Source organism: Sinohyriopsis cumingii, chromosome 3, assembly GCF_028554795.1.
Source record: "Sinohyriopsis cumingii isolate HCF-2022 chromosome 3, ASM2855479v2, whole genome shotgun sequence".
NCBI lineage: Eukaryota > Metazoa > Mollusca > Bivalvia > Unionida > Unionidae > Sinohyriopsis > Sinohyriopsis cumingii.
The window spans coordinates 142,709,379-142,732,294 of NC_142963.1; the positions used below are offsets into that span (position 1 = coordinate 142,709,379).

Here is a 22,916-nt window from a genome sequence, read left to right on the forward strand (position 1 = left end):
GAACAAGGCACTGGTTCTTCGCTCAGACAGGGTGAAGAGGCCAAACATCCTGAGCATTTCGATCCACAATGCTTGTGTTGCTCTCGATTATTATAACCATGGTCACATTTCTCACAGTAATAACCGTATCCCAGGAATCCGGTGATACTGGTAATGGTATCGAAATGGTCATCGTGATGATAAACATGAATGTATTTTCCGTCCTTAAAATCTTGCCCTCGAAACAACAGAGACCCGCGCACTTCTTGAGGGTGCACTTTCAAAGTGTATCGTGGAGCTAGGGCATCTTGCAATTTTTGCATCTCAGGAATGCCACAGGGTGTGTCTTTGGACATGCCAGCTTTTCGTAACAGGAGTTCTGCTTCACTTCGTTGTTTGGCTCGGTCCGATTGTCGAATGTTCTCCCAGTCTCTTTTCCATTCTACCGTGTCGTTCTTGTTGGCATAGGTTCGTCCCACCACGATGGCACGGGCTAAACACATCTGGTCATGAGGATTGTGAATTTGGACAAGGCTACGCTTAATGCTGCGAAGGTCGTTCACCAATAACATCTTTTTGCGTCCGGTCCCTTGAGGAGGAGAGACGTGGGTCATGTCCAATGTGGCTTTTCCATCGGTGATGTCAAACTGGTCATTAGATTGTTGCACGTGTTGAATCTTGTCCATGACTTTGGAAGCGGTCAATTCTGCAGGGGTGCTAAACTCGATCCAAACAGGGGATTTCAAACCGTCGTGTTGTATGGAAAGTCTCAAGCGATCGTCTTCTTTGGGTTGACATTGTCGCTTGAGTGCAGTGAGCAGAGAATCCCACACTCCGGTGATGAACCCTTCTGCTTTCTCTAACGGTACTTCGGACTTGAAATCTTTAAACTTCACCGTGTATTTGTAAGCCGTGGTTCTAAATTTTCTAGAGGAGCGTTTTTCCGTCTCTCGAATGGAATAGTACTTTTCAGGGTTGACAAAGGGTGGTGGACTTGGTTTAGAGGGTTCGGATTCTGGTTCACTCATGTCCTCTTCAAAATCACTGGCATGAATTTGTGTCAATATTTCAGCCCTGGTACGAGGCGATAGATCACGTTTCTGCCTCTTACTTTCTTCTTCTTTCTTCTCGAATGAATGGGATCGTTTCATCTTGAAAGCAAAAAGTCAAATGACTCAAGTTCAAACACCATGAACTACTTTATAGTCATAGCAGACCAGCGTATATAAAAGGGTGTGTGTCTTGTCCTTTCACTATTCATTTCACTCTCAAGCCGAGCACAACGATGGAAGAAACTAACCAGATGGAACGTTTCGTCAGAGCTTTGCGAGGGGTCATTAGAAAATTCTCTTCAGACCATCCTACGGACTACTCTCCTTCCTTTCGAGATAAAAGTCAAGATACTTGCTATATCTGTCAGAAGAAAGGGCATTGGTCTTCAGAGTGTCCAGACCGTCAAAAAACAGGAGCTAAAAAAGACAAAAGTAAAGATACCTGTTATTATTGTAAAGAAAAAGGACATTGGTCTCCAGATTGCCCAAAAAAGAAACAAGAGGAGTCAGAAGAAAAGAAGGATTCTTCAGAAGAAGAGAGGGATTCTTCAGAGGAAGAAAGCAGACAGGTGAAGAAAAAGAAACAGGAGACGAAAAAAAGAAGGGAAGAAAGCGAGGAGGAAGAAGAGGAAAAGAGTGTGACGGTGAAGAAATTCAAAAAACAGAGAGACTAAACAAGGAGAAAAGAAGAAATCAATGAACTTTTTATTAAAGTGTTGTGTTGTGAATTGTGAATTGGATTGTAAAAAATGGAGAAAAGAATAAATGAATGATATAAGGTAAGAGTCTTTGAGTTTTGATTTTAAAATAAGAAGCTACACTCACGCACTCATACAAAGACACGTACTATAAGGGTAAAAATGGGTGGGGTTTATTTTTTTTTTTTTTGAGTTATTGGCAAATTGAAATTGTATTTCTTTTCGAGATATGTGGGTGGCCCTGAAAAGGGCCTTTTTTCTTTACGATGTAGGGGTGAGTTTAAGCAATCAACTTAACTGCCTTATGCCTTTGCCACGGCCAAGGCCTACTTCTGGACTGCGTAATGTTGATGATGATGATAATGATTGGGTTGAAATCACTAAGGGTGGTACGGTAGGCTTAGTCACAGGGTTGACGTGTTTAGCTCGGGAAGGTCGTATTCTCTTCGGTCGTGATAAAGAAGTCTGATACATTTGTTTCAGACTTCTTAACTCCGCTAAAATATCCAACAGTACCGTGACCATTTGATTCTCACCCTCTTGTTTCTTTGCTGCTACTTCTTCTTGCTGTTGTTTTTTTCTTACCTCTTCTTCTTGTTGCTGTTGCTGTAGGAGAAAAGCCTGTTCCGCTTCTTTTTGTCGTTGCATAAATTTCTCCAATTCTTCTTTCTGTCTCTGTCTAAAATTCTCCACTTGCGGTAATGAAGAAGGTAACGAAGGTTCCGGAACAAATTCTTGCGAGGAGAGAAAATCCACAAAATCCCAATTCACCTCTTCTGAAAGTAAGTCCGGGTTCCCTTGGGCGGTCTCCGCTGCTGGTGCACCCCATTGGATCGTTTTCTGAGTTTCCGTCATGTTGAATCACTGTCGCATAGATTGACTGCACACAAGCGCTAGCAGATCTATATTGACTACGTGACGTCACAGACTGCTCTCTTCGGATTGGATGCAGCTGGCTGAATTTTGTAACGCGTGTTCGGATTGGTGAATGAACTCAATCCGTTTCAATCCTACCTGTCCCTATAAATAAGCGCAGTTCAGTACATTGATTCACCTATTCTCGGAGCCTCAACATGTGGACCGACGTTGAATCTTCAACCCTTGTGTCAACAATGATGTTCAGGACGGACATGCTCATGTATGTCCGATCCAAGTGGACCGTTGTCCACAGGACCAACAGCAGCCTGTGGATAAGAAGAGTCTATATAGAGAGACAAGGTTGCCTCAAGAGGACTCTGATGTATGGCCCTGCTGTAAGACGAAGTTTGAGGACAAGAAGATGTCACAAATGCCCTTTATGTTAAGGGCATATTAACATAAACCAAAGGCCCTTTTCAGGGCCAGCCATATTTCTCGAAAAGAGATAGTCTTTGAATTGCCTACCCCTTTTTTATTTTATTTTTTTTTAAAAAAAATAGAGACCCTCCCTGTTTCAATTTTACAAAGACCCTATACAGTCCCAAGGGTTTATGTCCATGTTAAATTTACATAGACCCTATATTGTCCCAGGGTTTTTGGCCATGTTAATTCCCATAGACCCTATATGTTCCCACGATTTTTCTCCATGTTAAATTTACATAGACCCTATATTGTCCCAGGGTTTTTGGCCATGTTAATTCCCATAGACCCTATATGTTCCCACGATTTTTCTCCATGTTAAATTTACATAGACCCTATATGTTCCCAAGGGGGTCTGTAATGATAAATCCCATAGACCCTATAAGATCCCCATTAACTACTCATATACTAAATATACCAATACACTATTCGTATCAATCGTTTTTGTATTTCTATTTTTACATGTGTAGACCTTTTGTACTTAGGGCTGACAGGTCACCACACAACTCTCATTAACATATTCAAATTAATGCGCAGTGTTTACAGACAAATCCATGTTGATCAAGACGATCGTGATGCAATATTTCTAACACGTAATAATAATATTAAAAAAATTCTTCTTGATTTTATTGCTATAGTTCTTTTCCAAATGCGATACATAGCTGTATTCTGCCTAGATAATTATTCGGATTCATAAACGTGTACACGATCTGATGTATAAAGTGAGATTATTATCACCCAATTAACAGACTATCTGTTGAATATGCTAAGTATATGACACAAATGCAGGGTGATTATAACTTACATGGAGACTACCGGGTGTGAAAAATACACTATCTCGGTGTTTGTACCAACAAAACGAAATCGCACTTACGGGAATAGATTTATTGTTTATCCTGTACTTGTCTTCAACCTATTGTAAATACAGTCAACCTTTCAATATTTTGTTTTCATTTGAATAGATCACAGTGAGTTCATGACGTCTGCTCTACTTAAGGAGTATTAGCTTAGAGAGCGATTAATAAATATACACTTTGGAAGTGAACAGAGAGGGCATAGAAAGTAAGTAATCAAACAATATTCTTCTGTGTTATGTTATCGCATTTGGTACTTTTTGACAGTTTAATATTCCAAATACTTTTTTGTGCAATTTTCATAGTTTGTTTCTCTACCTAATGCCACCACCTCTTACATTGTATATGCGTCAGGTCCAATATGTTTTCTTTCCTCAAAATATTTCCTATGTCACGCTACATAAAATATGGATGAGGTTTATATGGATTATTTTTACAGTCTGGTTTTCCAGACTTCTATGAACACTGTTAATGTAATATCAACCATGTCTATTACTAACTTACGGAGACGTAGCATCCACTGATTAAACATTATGTGTGTGTGGCTCAATGCGTTACACGAGGATGGCGTCAAGCACTTCATACACATCAGATAATACTCTCATACGATTTTATTATAGTATACGTTAACTTGAATGTAGCATCTTTTTCATATACACCCATTATTTCACACTTTCGAACTCTTTCTTATTTTTTTTCCTCCATTTGGTTGATAGATAGATAGATAGATAGATAGATAGATAGATAGATAGATAGATAGATAGATAGATATATGGATATATAGCAAGTGTTTTGTTTGTTAATCTGGTGTATAATGGTGGATAGGTTGATATATAATGTTGGCAACCAGTTTGTTGATTTATTTCTTATTTACGTGCAAATCCGATATGGAGTTTATAGAGTATGTTTTATCTGCCTATCGCTATTCGACACAGATTGTATGAACGTTGAGAGTATGCATAGTTTGTTTGAGCTGATATACAATACATAATATATTAGGTAGACAATTTGTATTTCATGAATAGGTTCCATCTTTTGTAGATTAGTTGAACCATGACCAAAAGTGGTGTTTCGATTTGTATATTTCTTACCCTAAAGTACATCACTGCCAAAGGTGGTAAGTATTCATACGATAAAAAGTAAACTTTTCATAGATTTCATACGATTATACCCATGCTATATGAAAACATCATACAACAACAATTTTAAAAAGAACATATAAATTCATCGTCTTCAAAAATATACTAATGCAAAATTGAATAAACTCAAATCATCCTTTTACAAATGAAAACGCCAAAGACCCAATAAATAAATAAATAAATAAATAAATAAATAAACAACTAAATAAAAATACAAGTTGTATTAATCTTAAGGAAGTTATCGTTCTTAAATACAATTTGCAAATGACATAAACATTTTATTGTCTACCGTGACCATCAGTTTCTTATAATTTGTCATGATATTTGGTTGATTTATCAGAATGATGCTGCTGACATTATTGTTGTGGTTAATGAAGCTTATTGTTGTTTCAACGGTTATATGGTTTATTATTCTTATTACGAGTCTGATCCCATTGAAATAATTCAGAGACGAAATTACCGCATGCACACTCTTATGAGTAGCAAATATATAGTAGTTACAGATCTATCTTGAAATATAGCATATTTGGGTGTTTGTAACTTTCGAGGACTAATTAGCAGAACAAACAAAACAGACCATGATCTGTCTGTGCACCATGTGAAGGCAGACCAGAGTCTATGTTCCATGCAGTAGTACCAGACAAATAAGAGTATATACGCTATGTAACTTTCTACTTTATGTTAAGCGTTCACATATTCGTGTCTATTGTCGTTTCTTTCATCCAAAACAAAAGACTAATACTTAATGTAGCACAGAATGGCACACAAGTCCACAACAGTGGACAACAAGCCGTGCTCGACTGAGATAGGATCGAACCCACAAATATAAAACTTAGTCGCTGTAGTTAGTAAAAAAATTATGTTGACATACGGAAATATGACAATATTTCTCATCAACTTGTCTTTGTTAGGAAGGGATGCAGGTTTAACGAAATGCTGAACAGGGGTGGGTTGGGTTTGGGGTGGGGTTGGTTTGCTATTATCTGCTTTAAACCGTTGTACTTTAGTTGGATAAGAAATGTGTTCATTATATCGGATAAAAGAGGAACTATCGGAATAATTTAAAAAGAATTATTTAGGGTAAAATATATATATATATATATATATATATATATATACTTGCTACGACTCTATAAACTATGGAAAAAGTATCACTAACATGTTTCATAAAACTTAAAAAATAATTTCATTCTCTGAGTGTAAGAGTAAAAATAAAATAGTAACTTGCAGAATTGATAATTAAATCCTAAGTAATCATGACAGTTAGTTACATGAGGAGTGCGTCAAGTGCATAAATATTATATCTGTGTGGCTCACTGAGTTACATGAGGAGGGTGTCAAGTACATAAACATTATGTATCTGTGGCTCACTGAGTTACATGAGGACAGCATCAAGTACATAAACATTATGTATGTGTGGCTCACCGAGTTACATGAGGAGGGCATCAATTACGTGAAGATTATGTATGTGTGGCTCACTGAGTTGCATGATTAGGGCGTCAAGTACATAAACATTATGTATGTGTGGCTCACTGAGTTACATGAGGAGGGCGTCAAGTACATAAACATGATGTATGTGTGGCTCACCGAGTTACATGAGGAGGGCGTCAAGTACATAAATATTATGTATGTGTGGCTCACCGAGTCACATGAGGAGGGCATCAATTACGTGAAGATTATGTATGTGTGGCTCACTGAGTTGCATGATTAGGGCGTCAAGTACATAAACATTATGTATGTGTGGCTCACTGAGTTACATGAGGAGGGCGTCAAGTACATAAACATTATGTATGTGTGGCTCACCGAGTTACATGAGGAGGGCATCAATTACGTGAAGATTATGTATGTGTGGCTCACTGAGTTGCATGATTAGGGCGTCAAGAAAATAAACATTATGTACGTGTGGCTCACTGAGTTACATGAGGAGGGCGTCAAGTACATAAACATGATGTATGTGTGGCTCACCGAGTTACATGAGGAGGGCGTCAAGTACATAAACATTATGTATGTGTGGCTCACCGAGTTACATGAGGAGGGCATCAATTACGTGAAGATTATGTATGTGTGGCTCACTGAGTTGCATGATTAGGGCGTCAAGTACATAAACATTATGTATGTGTGGCTCACTGAGTTACATGAGGAGGGCGTCAAGTACATAAATATTATGTATGTGTGGCTCACCGAGTTACATGAGGAGGGCATCAATTACGTGAAGATTATGTATGTGTGGCTCACTGAGTTGCATGATTAGGGCGTCAAGTACATAAACATTATGTATGTGTGGCTCACTGAGTTACATGAGGAGGGCGTCAAGTACATAAATATTATGTATGTGTGGCTCACCGAGTTACATGAGGAGGGCATCAATTACGTGAAGATTATGTATGTGTGGCTCACTGAGTTGCATGATTAGGGCGTCAAGTACATAAACATTATGTATGTGTGGCTCACTGAGTTACATGAGGAGGGCGTCAAGTACATAAATATTATGTATGTGTGGCTCACCGAGTTACATGAGGAGGGCATCAATTACGTGAAGATTATGTATGTGTGGCTCACTGAGTTGCATGATTAGGGCGTCAAGTACATAAACATTATGTATGTGTGGCTCACTGAGTTACATGAGGAGGGCGTCATGTACATAAACATGATGTATGTGTGTCTCACTGAGTTGCATGATTAGGGCGTCAAGAACATAAATATTATATCTGTGTGAATCACTGAGTTACATGAGGAGTGCGTCAAGTACATAAACATGATGTATGTGTGGCTCACCGAGTTACATGAGGAGGGCATCAATTACGTGAAGATTATGTATGTGTGGCTCACTGAGTTGCATGATTAGGGCGTCAAGTACATAAACATTATGTATGTGTGGCTCACTGAGTTACATGAGGAGGGCGTCAAGTACATAAACATGATGTATGTGTGGCTCACCGAGTTACATGAGGAGGGCATCAATTACGTGAAGATTATGTATGTGTGGCTCACTGAGTTGCATGATTAGGGCGTCAAGTACATAAACATGATGTATGTGTGGCTCACTGAGTTACATGAGGAGGGCGTCCAGTACATAAACATAATATACATTGCACAATAATTTCATACATTTTTCCTATCATATACATTGTACTTCAATGCAATAACTTTTAAATGTTCGTTCATTAATTCACTTTTTCAAATTTTGTCTTATCTGTCACATTTATTTTGAGTTGTTACGTTGTTATTTAGATAGACAGATAGATAGATAGCACATCTTATAGTTTGTGAGACTAGTGTACTTATGTCGGTAGGCTGGCACATCATGATCGCAATAAATTTGTTGTTTTCTTTCTTCTTGGTGTGTAAATAAATGTGTCACGATATGGAATTGTTAGTGTCTGTTTTATCCGCCTATCGATATTCGCCACATATTGAAGTGTATGTATGTTCTTTGTGATTATGCATAATTTGTTCGATCTGATACACAATTCATAATTAACTAGGTGGACAAGTTTTATTTCATGAACATATTCTCTCTTGTGTAGATGAGTTCCACCATGGCGAAAAGTAATTTCTCAAATTTTAAATGTCTTATTCTAAATTACATAACTGTCAAAGGTGGTAAGCATTAATACGATACACAGTAAAACTCTCAATGATTTAATACTAATATATCAATGTTATATTAAAATATCATTGATTAAAAATATCAAAATAAGCATATAAATTTATCAGTGCGCAAAAATATGCTAGTGTTGAATGAATAAATTCAAAGCATCCTTTTACAAATGAAAACACCAAGGGTCAATAAAGAAATAATTCAGTAACGAAATAAATAAATACAAGTTCTGTTAATATTAGAAAAAGTATCTTTTTGAAATAGAATATGCAGAATACATGTACATTTTATTGTCTTCCTTGGCCAAGAGTTGCTCATAATTTTTCATTAATTTTTTAATTCTTTCTTAGAATGGTTATATGTTTTATAGTCCACTGAAACACTTGCACACGAAACTACCGCATACACCCTCTTATGTTTTACAGATATATTTGACTCAGATCTTCCTTAATATAATGCGTCAGCAGATTTGGATGTTTGTAAGTTTCAAGGATTAATTATTTAAACAAACAAAATAAACCCTGTTCTGTCTCTGCATCATGTGAAGGCAGATCAGGGTCTATGTTCCATGCAGTTGTACCAGACCAATACGAGTTTATACGAATAAAAAGCATGAATCCTGAATGTAGCACTGAATAGCATACAGTTCTGCGGGTGTGTTGATGAATATTTACATGGTATATATGACAATGGCTTTGTTCGGAATATTTCTAAACGTATTCACAAAAATCACAAAGTAATGTTAGTCCAAAACAATCATATGAGCACTTTGTAAATTCAATAAACTAATTTAAATCAATGATTCCTCTGAAATGAAATCTAAACACAACATTAAATACTTCTACCGAATGAAAAAAGAAAAACAACAACTACGACAGTTTGTCGCTCCACTTGTATTATACCGCAGTACTCAGTCACCAATGGAAAAAAATTACCCCAAACTTTAAACAGGTTCATTATCAAGGCTATATTTAGAATTACAATTCAAGTAAACAACTTGTTTATAATGTCCTTATCTTACAAAAATAATCTGTGGTTTGGGAAAAACGTTGCTACGTAAGAACGTGTTTACAAATGATCCTTGCAAAACTTTGCTACGTAAGAACGTGTTTACATATCATCCTTGCAAAACTTTGCTACGTAAGAACGTGTTTACAAATGATCCTTGCAAAACTTTGCTACGTAAGAACGTGTTTACAAATGATCCTTGCAAAACTTTTCTACGTAAGAACGTGTTTACAACTGATCATTGCAAAACTTTGCTACGTAAGAACGTGTTTACAAATGATCCTTGCAATCTAAAGTCATCTAAATATAGTAACCACACATACACAATATATAAACACTGACACAAAAAACAGTGCAAACCTGGAGCAAATCCTGTCCAGGGATTTCAACTTTTTTGTCATATTTATTGTTTCCCCGACCTACACGACCTTGATTGATCCAATGCTAATGGGAAGATAGTTATTTGCAGTGTTAGTATGTCAGAGGTAGGCCAGTCAATGGGTGTAAGAAGACTGGGTTGGGAAGATAGTTATTTGCAGTGTTAGTATGTCAGAGGTAGGCCAGTCAATGGGTGTAAGAAGACTGGGTTGGGAAGATAGTTATTTGCAGTGTTAGTATGGCAGAGGTGGGCTAGTCAATGGGTGTCAGCGGACTGGGTTAAGAGTAGCAACTGCTCTTGTGTATGTGCTTTCTAACCGTGCGTTATATATGCATTTACTGTGTAGGAGGAATTGTATACATTATTTGTAGAAAGAACCAACCATAAATAATCACAACCAATCAACATGCAACCCACTTTCATCTGCGCGTGTAATGTCTACAGTTTTGAGTCTAAATTTAAACATAGTTACTACAGATTTCTTTTATTAGGTTTTGATATGTAATGGGTTTTAAACTGATTTGTATACACATCCATCCTCTGAGAACAGAACGGGATTTATTATTATTATTATTATTATTATTATAGATCTCAACCAATGCGGAAGCTTGTGTGAACCCTGTGGCATAAACGGAACTTGGAAGGATGATCTGGGCTCTTTAATGGACGTTTCCTGTGGGAACGGATCACTAAATGGTGTATACAGAATTCCCGTTAGCTACGGAGAGGACCTTTATGAATTCTCAGGCAAATATATTGTGACCGGCGAAGATGGGAAAGACAGAATAGTTGCTTTTTTGGTTCCTTGGAATAATGTCTGCAACATCGGTAGTTCGGATTCCACTACAAGTTACACTGGCATATACTATAGTTCTGAAGGTGTCATTTACACCCACTGGATCACGACCCGATACAAGGTGTGGGGAAGCCGATGGGCAACAAACTTTCTCGGCCATGCTATTTTCCACCGAGTATAAAATTACTCACATGATCAATAGGGCAAATTAGGAAATCACCTTGTTGTTATAAACACAATTTCATGGCATAGAATCCCAAGATGCAGCATGTACCGCATTACTCCATTCAAACAAATACATTGTGCACAGGGTGATGCTTACGATGATCTGTCCTATTTTATGTGAACTTTGTTGCTCTGCCAGTGTCAATGTTTACAAGATGGCATTGCAAGAAAATAAATTAGTTCGACACAACCAATAAGTATGCATTTTATAGTCAGTTTATAAGATTTCTGACTTGTCGGGTATGAACATTAATGTTTTATTATTCAGCTTATTATGACTAGTAACTAAATAACAATGTTTTGTAAAATCCATTCAAATTGGTAAGTTACATCTTCAGTTTCAATTCCTGGTTTCACAAAATGTATAGCGCTGACATTTCGAAATGTGATTTCCTAATCATATAACAAGAGGATAATGAAGGTGACCAGTGCGTGGGGGGGAGCAGATGGGCAAGAAACTTACTCGGCCATGCTGTTTTTTTTGATGCCTTATTATCCTTTTGTTTATTCTAATTAGTTTGTATATTAAAACATTTAGCAATTCTCCTATTTATCGAACTTCTGATACATTTGTTAATAGTTGATTTATTCGTGTGTTTATTTTCATTCATTTCTCACGCTCATTTACTTACCGACTGTCATGCTAATTCCGCTGTTACTTCTACCGTTTAAGTGTGTATTCCTTGTAGTTATAAGACGATCATGTAAAATAGAAAACTAAACTAATTATATTATAAGTGGCAATCTAAATACTGATTAGTAATAAGAAAATAAGAATAGGCAAGAAAATATCCCAAATTAAATATGTGCATTAAACCAGACAGTGAAATGATGTATGTGCTAATATTGCATCAATCTGGCAACACTATATGCGTTTTAAACAGAATTTAAGTCTTTACAGACTATTTAAACATCTAGAATGCAGAACATTACTTCCTTCCTTTTTTCTGGACTGCCTTATATTTCGATCTACCCATAAACATAGTGCTGATGAAAGTAGATATGAAGGTGGCATTGGTTCCAAGAGTTATTTGTAACGTTTGCTCCAGAATAATATACCGTGACGTATACTATAAATGATAATTTTGATTTTAAAAAATTGTTTTGCTGGATTTTATCGCTTTGATTAAATTTATCTACCGTTTATTAGGTAGATATAAATCTGATCTTAATGCCTTACTGAAATTCCATAAGAAGTGCCAAGTGTTTGAATATAGTGAAAATTATTGCATGTATTAAGGACGGAATCTTAAATAACTGAAATACTTTGACTTTCACTAGCGCAGGGATTTCCTTTTAACCACCCCTTCCGTTGTATACCATAGTGACCACTTTGACTATTATTTACTTTCATCCCGGGAATATCGTCCTCGTTATATCCATTGATAACAATGGAAATATAGTTCCCAAACCCGATACACTGATGATGGAGTCGTCACACTGGTTAATAATCACCAGAACACAACTCTACTAAACTTGTATTGCTTTCATTGTAACTTGTAGATTCCTTTATAGTCTTCTCCCCCTGTCTAAACGTACCTGAAGCCATAACATTATTTTAGCAAATTATTTTAATATTTTGAGTTGTAGTGGAGTGTGTAACGATGCTAAAATAGCCATTGTAACAGGGAGAGCTAAACAAAATAAATTTGTGTGGCTAATCAATCCATTTTATAACACACAATATTTGAATACAAAATAACGTCATTTCACGCAGATTTATGTAGCGACGACCCATTCTCTATTTCGGAAGGATGTTGAACATTATTTCAAAATTGATTTATACTACAACATGATTTAAATATAACAGTTCTTACCGTTCAAGCTCACCATATTTTTAGATTGATTAAACTCCGCCATTTTATGTGATGTTCATCACCGAAGTGACACCATTTTGCTAATGTATACAGATCATGGCTTTAGTTATTGACATTTACTAAGCACAAACCCAGAACGACATCTCTTTTCAATCTTGGACACTGACACTGACGTAGAAGAATTTGCACAATTACACCCTAAATTATATTTTTATGTCACCTTCTAGGTTTTGTCAGTAGTGAACGTACGCAGTTTACCGATTTAGACATAAAATATGTATTCATTCAGAGCATTCGTCAAGGATATGCAATATACGAGTTTATCACCAATTTGAACCTTCATATAAGGTCCACATTACTGTGTGAGGGTAACTTTGTCAGCTATACGTATTAGTTTGACTGCCTACATTTTGCGAAGGAAGGATTATTGCCGCAAAGAAACTGATAAAAATACTAAACGGAACTCTTACGGTAACATGAATGGTAACTCTTAAATAAAAATATATCCTGAGTGTAAGAGTTATCTGACTTCAACGTAGATACACTTCTTCAATAATCTAATGCAGAACACTTGCCTCGCATTGTAGCATCATATACTATATGTATGAAAACCTATCAATACACTACCATTCCAGTATTTAAGAATTGTCTGACGTAGACGTTGAGGTACTTCTTAACATCTTTATCGCACTATAAATCCATAAATAATATGGATGCGAGCCCCTTATTCCAAATAATAGTTAAACAATCTGTTCATATCTACGCGAGCCACATAAATCTAATTGTATGAAATATTTGCTCTTCTTTGAAGAGTGTGCTGTTGCAAGGCTACATTATATTGTAAAGAAAAATAGATTATAATTTTGTGTCAACCTAAAACATGTTTGGTGTGTTCGCCAGCACCTTTACTGATAATTGTACGATGCATTTACAATAAATTCGTACCACATTAAAGAATTGTAATGTTGTTGAAATTATTAAATCCCACTTTGACCACATAATAGAGCCTTTTCATTTGTGACGTGATTAAAATGGACCAAACTGTCCAATAAATGTTTGCTTATGAATGTCGTATTTGACTAAATTGCAAACGTCAATACAAGTACCTCATTTTAAGCTAAAGAAAGATTTATTTTGAATAAGTCCCTCATTTTAAGTTAAAAGGATTTCTTTGTAGTCCAGGTGTGTAGTTGAAGGGAAGAATATTTGTAGCTGTGTAGACAAACATGTCATGCACCACAAATATGATATCCTGCGTGTATCAAAGTTTCTATCAGTGAATGATTTATTTTGATCGCCATAGTCTTTTACGTATTTGTTTTGTGTGATTAACAAGTCATATTTTTTTATAAGTTTACTGAGTCCACAAATTAATTCTTTCTCTTGGAAAGAAGCGTCAATATTTACCAGGAAGGGGGTAAGTGGTAGTTTTACACATTCATCTATATTTTGTTCGTCCATTTTTATCTCAAAGCTGCCTATCCACTGTAAAGCCCTTTTGATCAGTTTCATCAGAACGTGATTTAAATAAAGATTCCCTAGTTTAATTCCTTTAGCATAGGCGTTAGGATTTTCTGATGCTTATGTTAGTTGGTCTAACTGAATAACATACCGCACCGGTGGCCAAGTGGTTAGAGCGTCCACCTCGGAAGGGGGTGGTCGTGGGTTCAAACCCTGGCCGAGTCACACCAAAGACTTACAAAAATGGTACTAACAGCTACCTCGCTTGGCGCTCAGTATTAAGAGGTTAGTGTTAGGACTAGTCGGCCTGGTGTCAGAATAATGTGACTGAGTGGGACATCATGCTTCATGTCTGCGGCATGATGCCCCAGTGCTAGACATCACTATAAATTGGCACACTGCAGACATCGTGGCTATATGACTAAAAAATTGTTAAAGCTGCGTTAAAAATCCTAATCACACACACACACACACACACACACAATGAATAACAATGGACGCCCATACATTTCAGCGGACAGGTACTTAATAAAGAAATAATATACATATATATTAACAGCAAGTCTGAAATATCCATTGCGATCTCACCCATCAATATTTACATTTCTTACAACAAATACTCCAGAGGTTACTGTTCCTTCTCCATTTTGTATATTCTCATTAGTGCCATCAAGAACATGCATTAGTTGTTCTGCCATTCAGGTGTTTTTCACGAAAAGCTCTTCGCATCCATTGTATTGACTCTCGAATTGTGTTAACGTAGTCTTTCACTAATCCTGACAATAATATATTGAATGATTATGTAAGATAATTTAAGTTTGGCTTTTCGATATTGGACACCACAAGCTTACCAGAGTCAACGACTGTAACAACAAGGCTGGAAAATACAACTAAATCTGCTTTGGTATTATACCTGATAAGATCTACATCGTGGTCGCGTGGGGCTGAGTAACATCAATAAATTCAAATAACAAGCATTTCATATATAAAGTGAAATATCTTAGTGAAAAGGTCAAGTCCATACTTATTTGCGGTATTCATAGATGATCAGTTATACATATCGCTTTAATATTATGTTTACATATTGGCTCGCCCGGCAAAGTTTGTAACGGTATATTTGGGTAAAATAACGTTGTCTCCGCTTATGCAATCCGATGAGTTCCAGGACCTGTTTATGAATCTATGTTGCATTTCGCAAAAAGACACCATGTAAATGCCTTGTTCTCTATAACATCGTGAGTAAATCAAGACTGGCTCATGAAAGTGTGACCTATTGAAAAATGTACAGCATAGACAGAAGCCTTGGCCTGATGATTTTCTGCCACTTGTACATAGTACGCAAAGGACTCTTCCTTTTCTATTAGTTTACTGAATATTATTGACTGAGTTGTTCATCCGCAGCTGGAAATAGAGGAACAAACTCCGCGTGGAACTTGTTCAGCAACGTGGACGTTATTTGTGTTAACCTTGGGTATATTACAATGAATTTTGCAAGACGCAAAATCCGCGGTCATAACATATAACCACTGTATTATGTGATAAACCCAACTGGTGTAGCCATATTGTCATCGTTACAGTTCATTACGAATCACATGGCGACATATATTTCATGCTCAGACCATTATGTCATCGCAATAGACTGGCTAATCAGCATTGCGTATCGGAGAGCCATTTTTGCTACTAAATTGTGTATCGATTCCTAGGTGGCATCTGACAAGGGTTAAGGATTTTGAGATGTTTAAATGGGATCGAATGTACATATTTACTTAGTGAGTGATCGATAAACCGTGTTATGATGTACGGAGAGTCTTCACCTAAGTTTCAAGTGGTCACCAAGAAACAAATCGTTCACCACTGATATCGTTTCTTTCGTCGATTACACACCTAACATTGACGACTAATTAAACACAAAGATAGCCCAACAAGAATAAGTTTCAAGGTCGATACAAAAAGACAAGCGAGATCTATGTAACACATTGATATGAACAAGTGATCCGAAACAACTGTACCATTTTGGTGATATTTCGCGGCATTGATACACATGATCTTGAAAACATCATTTGGACTTGGGGTACCAGATGACTAATCATTTTATGAATTTTGTAATACGTTTTGCAGATGCCATCTATGATCCGTATAGTGTGCTCACTATTGACTTAACTGGTGGGTCACGAATGTATCCTGCTGGTTTGGAAACGACTGTAACTCACTAGAGCGTTATGTCGTGCGCATGCGTTTGATAAAACTATTCAACGGCTGTAATAAACATATACTATGACGAAATCCGGCCACGTGTGATCAACTGGAACTTTTATGTAAATGGAAGGATGCGAGCAAACGTGTAAAATGTATGTTACAGTCTCGATAATACGCACGAGACGATCTCACAGAGGGCTTAGAACGGATATTTGCACCACTGAACAAACAAACAAAGAAAACTGCATAAGAAACAAAGAAAGTAGCGGAAACGACTGCTACTATTATGGGAACACAATAGCAACCGACTGCTACTGTTATGGGAACACAATAGCAAACGACTGCTACTGTTATGGGAACACAATAGCAAATGACTGCTACTGTTACGGGAACACAATAGCAAACGACTGCTACTGTTATGGGAACACAATAGTAAACGACTGCTACTGTTATGGGAACACGATAGCAAACTGGCTGGATCAGTGGTTCAGCATCACAATTAGCACAAATACACAACAGTTAAAGGATAAAACTAAAGAGATACTCGCACTTGTCCCACATGAGCAACCACAAGAGTACTTATCAAAGTTAAAATATAAAGTTCAAAAATGAATCAATCAGTACAGTAGCAAATTTCTAAAAATCCTGTATGGTTTCCTGCTAAATATCTGAAATATCTGACCAAAATCTATTTTTTTTAAAAAACTAAATCTTGGAGAATATAATTCTATCAGACACGCAACGGGCCCATTGGGTATACAAGGAATGGGTTAAGCACAAACATTAAGTAAGCAATATCCTTTGTGACGTGGATGTGAAAAGTGTACTAATCCGTCTCAAACCATGGTTCAAGAAAAGGGAAAACGTCTATAAATGTTGCTCTTGATTCATTCAAAAAAGCCAGAGATAAAACCTATGAGCAGGAGAATAAATAAACATACGTGGCTCCTAAACACCTGAACAAGGAAAAGGCCTTTGTGGTTGCGAACGCAAACGTGAGGTAAACGTGTAATGACTAAAGATTTGTTGACATCACCATAGTATAAATGCTTGTATGTAGAACAACATATAATGCACGAACTCAAACCAGAATTTGTCATCGCATCTTCTACACAAAATCACTGAAGGGAAATCAATCATAATTGTGGTAGCACTAGCATCACTGCGCGTGTATAAAATATGGCCTAATATTCGACCACGACCGTGTCCTGCGAATAACATTTGTTTTTCGTGGAAGATTTTCATTTTATTTGTACCCGGCTAATAACTTAAGGAATAAGACCGATGCGAATTATAAATTTCTGCCACATCTCAGTATTTTCTACAATATAAGGCTTTCTTAGAAATTGATGGACAAATTGTATAAAACGTTCATGGCACTAACAATGACTAGCCAGATACAAAAGCTGGATTGACTAATGATGACATCGTGGCATTGTCCAGCACCGCACGTTATTTTATTGATGTCAAAGACATTGAAGCATATTTGATCAATGTTGACATTGCTACTATGATACCTGGACTCTCCATTCACAGTGACGATTACGTAATATCTGCTGGTCTGTCTGTGATGTTTGAGAGGGGCACAAAAGACCATACAGATCATAGCTAGTACTGTATCTACGGTATGAACAGGAGCGAAATCGTTTAAATAGCTGCAGAAACATGTTTGTTTTCGTTTGGGAGTTTGGGAGGCACATCAAAGTTTATATTTCACAGGTTCCCGGAAGAATTGATAGAAATCAGCGTTCGTCTGTTTTCCTGCCAAATAACTACTTAACAAGATATCAGCGCACCAAGACAGTGATTGATTCTATTTCAGAACGTAATTCAGATGGGTTAGGATGGAAATAAAAGATATGTGACCAATGTAGAGTTTTGAAGTTTCTCTGCGGTTGACGGTCATCAGGAACCCACTGATTAAATCATTCTTGGCTTTGGTGATAATTATATCGCACGTGCATATCGTTGTTCATGACATACATCAAAATATTGAGACAAGTCTGCAGAGTTCTCAAAGATACTTCACTAGGTTGTATCCGATTTATTTTTTTTCGTTGTAAAATCTGGAACTGGTTAGCATACACTATCATGCACGGGTTTGCTGCTAGGCCTGCTTTCAACAACCACAAATTCATTGCAGTGTTTCTCTCCGATAGCGTGCAGATGTTGGAGGGTGTATGTGGTCGTATGAGAATTATATATTAACCAGTGGGAAATAAATAAAGTTCTTCCAAGCTATTCATTGAACGTGTTACATTATCAAATAGTTAAACAAGAAACGCCATACAAGGCAATTGCGGGCCAAAAGTCGGCTATTTCCCCAGAAAATCATCTGGATGTCACTTTTTGAGGTTGATCGAATTACATAATAAGAAGCATTATGCAACCAAGCAAAAAACAAATACCTCAGAGACCTTAAAATTATCAAAGGGAGAAGTGGTACGAAAGCAACAAGCGGTAAAATATTTGTATTGACAGCGAGCTGGAAGGAGCAGACCACACGAGGCAATTGTATATCGATTTGTCGGAAGCTGAGGATCAGTCACATTCGTGTGCATCGCCTGGATACCACGTGATAAAAGATTTAAATTAAAATTCAGCGTCATAACAATCTAATTCAGCATCATTCTTGTTGACGAAAAAGGTATTAATCATATATGTTGCTAAGTCCATATAATGATCAAATATGTTGATAAGTCCATGCATTGATCATACACGTTAGTACGTGACTTATAAATCATATATGATAAACCCATATATATATATATATATATATATATATATATATATATATATATATATATATATCTGGAGAGACAAGAATATCTGTCTGAAAACTAAAATCAGACTATTGCGAGCTCTAGTCATCTCAGTCTTTTTGTACTCATGTGAGGCATGGACCCTGACAGCAGAATTACAACGAAGAATCCAGTCACTTGAAATGAGATGCTACAGAACCATCCTTGGCATCTCTTACATGGATCACATCACAAATGAAGAAGTGCGTAACGCCATCAGGCGCAAAGTAGGCCAATATGAGGACCTCCTCACCACCGTCAAAACGAGAAAGCTGAAATGGTATGGCCATGTCACTAGAGCCAACAATCTATCCACAACAGTCCTGCAGGGCAGAGTCCAGGGTGGCAGAAGGAGAGGTAGACAGAGAAAAAAGTGGACTGACAACATCACAGAATGGACCTGGAAAAGTCTAACGGAGACAGTGGCATTGGCACATGATCGAGAAAAGTGGAGGGAACTGGTCAGATATTCAGCAACACAGTGCCTCAACGACCACACTAGGTCATGAGGTCATGAGACTGATGATGATGATGATGATGATGATGATATATATATATATATATATATATATATATATATATATATATATATATATATATATATATATACATACATACATACATATATACATATATATATGTATATATATATATATATATATATATATATATATATATATATATATATATATATATATATATATAACCTTTATAAATCCTGTCCGTATGAAGACAATATCTTTTATAATTATTTGCTGATAATCTATGCTCTAATCGTATCCATCGAGGAATGATACCATTTTCTTGAATACGTTGTTTAACTTGTTGCGCAGCGCTCTCTGTCACAGATCACTGCCATCTCACCTCTGTCTGCGTGTGTTCGAGTCTCGGGCTCGGTCAATGTGGATAAGTGAGAAAGCTTGCCGGTAGCTTCTCGTGGGTCGTTGGTTCTTTCTGGGGTTTTTAAGGGTTCTTCCTCCACCATTATTACTAGGCGGCCATGTATAGCCTATCTTGTGCTGAAAAAATGGCGTTAAACCCTATAACAACAACAAAACTTGTTGCGCATTAGAAGAGAGTGCGTTTCTGTTGTTATGGCTTAAATTATCTTGCTTCAGTACTATAACCAGAAATAGAAATTTGCACATAATTTAATTAAAATCCATATCAGATATTAAAGTTTGCACAACATGTACAATCGTTTTTAATCACAGAGATTACTTACAATATTTAAATAGCATTTTATTGAAGTCATTGGATAAAACTAGTGATGTGTACCTCTGATCCAGAAGTAAATTAATATGTCTTTATTTCCTGCTTTCGTGTCAGCGATATATTGTATTATTCACAAGACATCACTCTGACTATCGTCTTTATATCGAATATCGAATTTTTTGGGGTGAGGCGTAAACGTAATAAGATTATTTCTTACAATTACAAGAGACTATAAAATGTTGTTATATTTGAAGAATATCTTCAAAGTTGAGGAATTATTCTCCCTTCAAATGTTTTAATTCTGATCTTGGAAAACTGAGACGGAGCCAGGAATATGGACATTATTTACAAAACAATAATTCCTATTTACATAATAATATTATAGTCCTCGTGAAAAATTAAGAAAATAATGTTCAGTATAACTCGTTTTTGAGAACTATACATCGGTTAAAATAAAACGAAGCTAAAATTGTAGAAAAAGCATATCTACCCAAAAGGTCATAACATAATCAAACAACATTTTAAACGATTTATGATGCTAGGTAATTAAACTTTAATAATTATTTCGGCTAGCTACATTTGATCTTTGGGATAAAATTCAGGTAAAGAAAAATTGTATCATCGGATCATTACTATCTGAGGTAGCTATGCAATCGCGACGACAAATGACCCTAATCATGGGAATCATGTTTCCATGTCCTTAGCTCATATAGTAATCCCAATAATTAAATTACGACAAAAACAAAAATAGAAAAGGTAAGAAAAATATAAAGGACATGAAAAAATACAGAAAATTATATCCACTCGAATATCAACGATAATGCCATGTTAAAACTTTGCACCATTGGTGTCGTGTTTTTCTTTGCACAGGAACCCCTCTCGATCATAACATCTTGTTCTTCTGCGATGACACCATCGTAAAACCCCACATATGTCCATGTTCAAAAAGTGTTTGGTACTCTAATTCCACGACTCGCACGTATGCCCAGGTAGTACATATCCTCTACGTTTTATTGTTACTTAAAAATTTTGAGCAAGGTACGACCTTTAGTTGATCATAGTCACGTGCATTGCAGCCTGGAATATGTTAAATACTACCTAGCACATTTGGCTAATTTTACGTACAACGAGGAATCACAAGAATCAGGTGAACATTCAGACAGTAATTCCAGGTAAATCCAATTAATTTATTTATAGGTGAATCAATACATAAACAAGGATAGTTTGGTTAAATATATATTGTACTGATAAAGTACGGTTTATATGGGCAGTGGTTATGAATTTAATACAAGAAGAAAAAAAAAATAATGTACATTAAAGTAAAATAAGACATTATTTATGTTTTGGTTTCAGTATCTTAAAAGAGTTGAAATCTAACACGTAAAACAAGAAATGGCATATCAAATGACACAGTAGCACAGGAAAGGTCGGTTTTATTTTTACTGCAGTCCGTGTAATACACGGAAGAAAATGAAGTAGAAGTAGCGACGCTAAGCGAACATGTATCCATGTATGATGTAATATATGTAATTACATTTCAATAAGTACGTCACCAACATTTTATTTCACTGTCTTTATGTTCTCCCCAACAATCATAAAGATATATACACAACACTGGTTTTCCTTCAGGTTTCTCTAAACTCAACTTTTACTGTCCAGTTTAGGTTCAGTATGGCAATGTCACAAGTTATCTTGGTCTTTACATAGATTCATGTCATTCACTTATCGTAAGTTTTCCATGCATTTATTTCCCTCAAATATCTACCTTTAATTAGTAACACGTGAGTATATGCAAAGGGTGCACGAGGTTCAAGATGAGTATACGTTTCTAGCAAATGAACGACTTCATTTTCTTTAGAAACATATTTCAGCCAAAATGTCATAGTTACTGCGCAATGCGAATTTCCTAACTGCAAGTGTTTGATACGCAGATGATCGCTAATATTGCATTCCGTATAGAAAAAATACATTACTGAGGCGAAACTAATCCTACCCAACGACTGAGAAATCAGAATTGTTTAATCCAGGTCGTGCTTATTTTATCCAGTTGTGTATTACCAGTTATGTAACTTTTCTACAATCCTCTATTCCGTTACATGATCGCATTATCACCTTGTTGTAGTTCTTACACTTCGTTAAAACAATTAAGCATATTCTGCGTTTTCTATATTAAGAATGGACCAGTCATAATCCTAGAATTTTGTTCATAATGTATTAAAATGTTTTCTCAGGTCAGTGTGGATGATTTGTAAGTGAATGATTAGGCTTTTGATTACATTCCATCTGAAGTTAGTTTCGGAATTATGAAGACACAACAACGTGACCAGTTCTAGCAGCCATGTTATGTCTCACTGCTT

General features: G+C 36.4%; 1 protein-coding gene across 1 annotated transcript; it reads left to right on the plus strand.

Moving 5' to 3' along the window:
- The first annotated feature begins 4,072 nt into the window (after nt 1–4,072).
- On the plus strand, nt 4,073–11,506 carry LOC149803986 (uncharacterized). The gene is made up of 3 exons (XM_089953847.1): nt 4,073–4,129; nt 4,963–5,038; nt 10,637–11,506. The coding sequence occupies exons 2-3, from the start codon at nt 4,975–4,977 to the stop codon at nt 11,023–11,025; spliced, it is 453 nt and encodes a 150-aa protein (XP_089809973.1). The 5' UTR covers nt 4,073–4,129; nt 4,963–4,974; the 3' UTR covers nt 11,026–11,506.
- Nucleotides 11,507–22,916: the final 11,410 nt, after the last annotated feature.

Excerpts from the sequence above, each read along its gene's own strand:
- LOC149803986 (XM_089953847.1), top strand. The coding sequence starts at position 4,975 with ATGACCAAAAGTGGTGTTTCGATTTGTATATTTCTTACCCTAAAGTAC. Across the intron at positions 5,039-10,636 it reads GTACATCACTGCCAAAGGTG|ATCTCAACCAATGCGGAAGC; the intron begins GTAAGTATTCAT and ends TTATTATTATAG.